Here is a 3,835-nt window from a genome sequence, read left to right on the forward strand (position 1 = left end):
CCAAAACTTTAAAAATTTCTTGAAATTGACTGTAGAAGCCTTGTTTTGCTCCGAAAGTGTCAAAATAGAGTCCAAAACGTCCAAAATAGTCCCTGGGACCCCAAAAACATCAAAATTCGATTGCCTTGGCCAAAAAATTGTAGGCGTTTGATCTGAAAGATTCCAATGCATGCCTCTTGAACTGTTTAATCCAACTTCGTGATTTTTTTTGGACATTTGAACCAATAAGTCAAACTCATACACACATCACATACGTAAATTTCGAACGCAATATCTTTTGGTTAATATATAGTCAAAGCCCACAACTAACAAATCAAAATGAGTTGCATCCTCGCTTCATGAATTACATCACTCTCCTAGATTCTTATTTCAAGCTCTGCATAACAAACTAAGCCCTGAGCTAAAATATCAGGAAATAAAGTACTTCCCTTGCATCATCTATATTAGGCCATGCCATTAGACCCCGCTTGAGTATTGAGCTATAAAATCAATATCATTTAAGCTGTTATGCAACACAAAATAAGTTAGGATGATAAAGAAAATGTTTCCAACGATCACATCATATATGCAAGATGTCATTATATGCATATGAGGATGGTGATGTAAAGAGATATTTTTTTTATTAGCCTAAAATATAATATGTGCATTAGGATCATTTTAATAATTCATTGGCAGTCATTTATCAAATGGTCATATACTTATGCAGTTATATATGCCTAGGGGTGCCAATATTTGACACGACACAAAAATCCGACTCAAATCTGACCCGGAAATTTCGAGTTTGACCCGACTCGATTTCAAAACGGGTCGGGTTCGGGTTCCAGAAATCGGCCCGTTTGAAAAACGGGTCGGGTTTGAGTTGACCCGATGGGTTGCCGGGTCAACCAGCGAACCCGTTTAAAATCAACTGCTCGCACTGCCACGCCTGCCCGTGACATTGCCCCGCCTCCTATGTAGATGTATCTGATATGACTTTTGGCCTTTAATAGCTCTAATTACTCTTTATTACTCTTTCAAATCATAGATTATGAAGTTTTTATTTATTTTTATATCTTTTATAGAAATTTGTTCAAGTTTATAATTTTAAAAGTTTTACTTTATTCTAATAAGAGCATAAGATTTATCTTTTATATTTATATGTGCATCCATAAAATTATATACATTTATAAGAAAATTGATTAATTAATTCTAAGAAGAATAGTTATTTTCTACTTTGTACATAAAATTATGCATTTCACAATTCTATTTTGCCCGCTCTCAACTGAGAAGCTAATTTCGCACCTGTCAGTGAGGGTGCGCACATTTGTGCTTGTATATATAAATGGTCGGTTACAATATTACAAATTATTTAGATTTTAGAATAAAATAAGAAATTTCAATAGTATAATTAGTATGATGTGGAAGCCAGGAAACCAAGATCGTCTTCAATACAATGGTCTTTATACCTGCAACACTAATTGATTAATGGTGAACAAGTTGAGCCATTCTTTTTAGTTGGTGTTCAATCTTCCAAATATGATAGGTATTCCATAAAAAATCGATCTTCCACGCTAATATTCCTTGTATATGATATGCATTAAGAGTGCGAAAGAAGAAGAAATGATGGTGGGGATAACAAGAATATGACAAAAACAACTATATCTCTGGAGAAATTATTTTGTACGGACACCAGACCGTTTGAAGAAGAATAAGAGTATGTCACATCATCCAGGACACAGCAGTACACTGATACACAACAAAAAAAATAACGTAGCACACTCTCATTATATCCCGGACACCATTTGGTGTCCACATAGAATAATTAATACTATCACTTCCAAACTAGAAAATCTCTCATTGAGAGTTCTATCTACTTTGCTCTCATTATAATATAAATCATATGAGAAGATTCTAACTTCTTTGATTCATACCAATCTATACATGCTATCATTTTATATGTCATTTGCAACAAAATCATTTCTCTTATGAAACCAATATATTGACATAAAAATAACAACATATTATCTTTTTTATTTTTAGTGGGCCTAAATTTGAGAATTTTCTCATTATTTTTTTTCATCAATCCAATTATCAAATTTTTATTTTGCACTTCATTATACTCATAACATCAATAACTAACTAGACATTGTTTATTTAGATAATATGCCATGTTGCTCACAATGAATTTTGTTAGAACACCACTATCCAATAGATTTAGGCTTCATTTAGTAATTTTTTAGTACAAAAATTAAAAAATTTTGAAGTAAAAAGCTATTTTAAGAAACAGTAAAAAAGTCGCCCCAAATGAAGCCTTAGATTTCGTTTAAAACAGCTTTAGACTACTGCATTTTCCCTGCTTTTAAGATATTTTTTTTCTAAAAATGACTTTATAAAATAGTGAGAAAGCCGTCCCAAATGAAGCCTGAGATGTCCAACAATATTATGGTCATAATAGTTCTCTCTCTATTTATCATTTGATGCTAACACCAAAATGAAAACTCTGCTGAAATATTTCATAATATTTTTTCTCAAAAAATTTATAATAAAAAAACATTTTATTCAACTAATTAACAACTCTCAAAATATGAAGATAGTACAAAATCAACATATGGTACAATTATTTCCTAAAGAGAAAAGAGGGACCAACTATTCCACCACTCCACCTCCTCCCGCCTACCTATATATAGATACGGAGCCTCGGTACTTCTTCCGACCTACGCACTCAAAACGTCTCTACTGCTAAAGAGTTCACAGAACAGTCAATCTCCCCAAGGGAAGAAAAACAAAACAGATCTCTCTCTCTCTCTCTCTCTCTCTCTCTCTCTCCATTCCATGGGTTTCCCCTTATGCTACTCAGAGCTCCTCCTCCCCAAACCCATCATCCAAATCCTCGTCTTCGTCCGCTTCCTCCAACGCCTGATCTCATCGTCCTTCACAGCCATAGGCCTAGGCGACATCCTCGACTCCGACGCTCCCTTGCCCGACCCGCCCGCCCTTCCCGATCATCAAAGCCCTTCAGATTTCAGCTCGATCTCCGCTGCTCTGATCCAGGAGATCCTCCCTTCGATTCGCTTTGAGGATCTTTTCCTCGGGGAAGGGGAGATCGATCACCGGCCGATCGCTGACGGATGCGCAGTTTGCCTCTACGGATTCGACGCATCGGAGGAGGTCCGGCTTCTAAGTAATTGCCGCCATGTTTTTCATCGATGCTGCCTTGATCGCTGGATTGAGCTAGATCAGCAAACTTGCCCTCTGTGCCGGAAGCCGCTTGTCCCCGACGAGATGCTGGAAGCTTTCGATCGCCGGATTTGGGCTGATGCAGGGTTTTCTGATTCGGACTTTGCTGATGATTACTTCCCATTTGCTTCTCGATCTCCCTTCTCGCTTTCCGCTTCGCAGTCGGCCCTTCTCCCGATCTCGACTTAGGGATATCTGACAGCTGATTTCAGTTGATGTAGACTGATCACAGGGAGCGGTTACTATCGTAAGCGAAGGGAATCAAATTATGCAATTGCGGACACGATCATTTTTCTCCATTATATTTGTATTTTTACATAATCTCTTTCTCTCTCCCTCTATATATAATAGATTTTTGGGAAATTTACATACATACCACTATATACTTAATATTTTACATATCTAACACCTCATACATTAATATTACATATATACCACTTAAATCCCTACTTTATATCATTTCTAACACTCCATCTAACGCCTCCTCACGACGTTTCTCTCCTTGCCGCCCAATACCTGTGATGGACTGACGGAAGTATTTCTTCCCGCCGAAATACCTGTTGCCGCTAAGTCTCACTCTCCGCCGAACATCTGTGAGACCTTGCTTGCTTTGTTCTGT

The 3,835-nt window shown here is 37.0% G+C and overlaps 1 protein-coding gene across 1 annotated transcript; it reads left to right on the forward strand.

The window, feature by feature from the left end:
* Positions 1-2,805: 2,805 nt before the first annotated feature.
* On the forward strand, positions 2,806-3,577 carry LOC110094710 (E3 ubiquitin-protein ligase RHA1B; the record flags this gene model as incomplete). The annotated part of the gene is given in 1 exon segment (XM_020820007.2): positions 2,806-3,577. A coding segment is annotated over 1 exon segment (594 nt). The 3' UTR covers positions 3,406-3,577.
* Positions 3,578-3,835: the final 258 nt, after the last annotated feature.

The sequence above is a fragment of the Dendrobium catenatum genome, unplaced genomic scaffold (assembly GCF_001605985.2).
Source record: "Dendrobium catenatum unplaced genomic scaffold, ASM160598v2 fragScaff_scaffold_243, whole genome shotgun sequence".
Lineage (NCBI taxonomy): Eukaryota > Viridiplantae > Streptophyta > Magnoliopsida > Asparagales > Orchidaceae > Dendrobium > Dendrobium catenatum.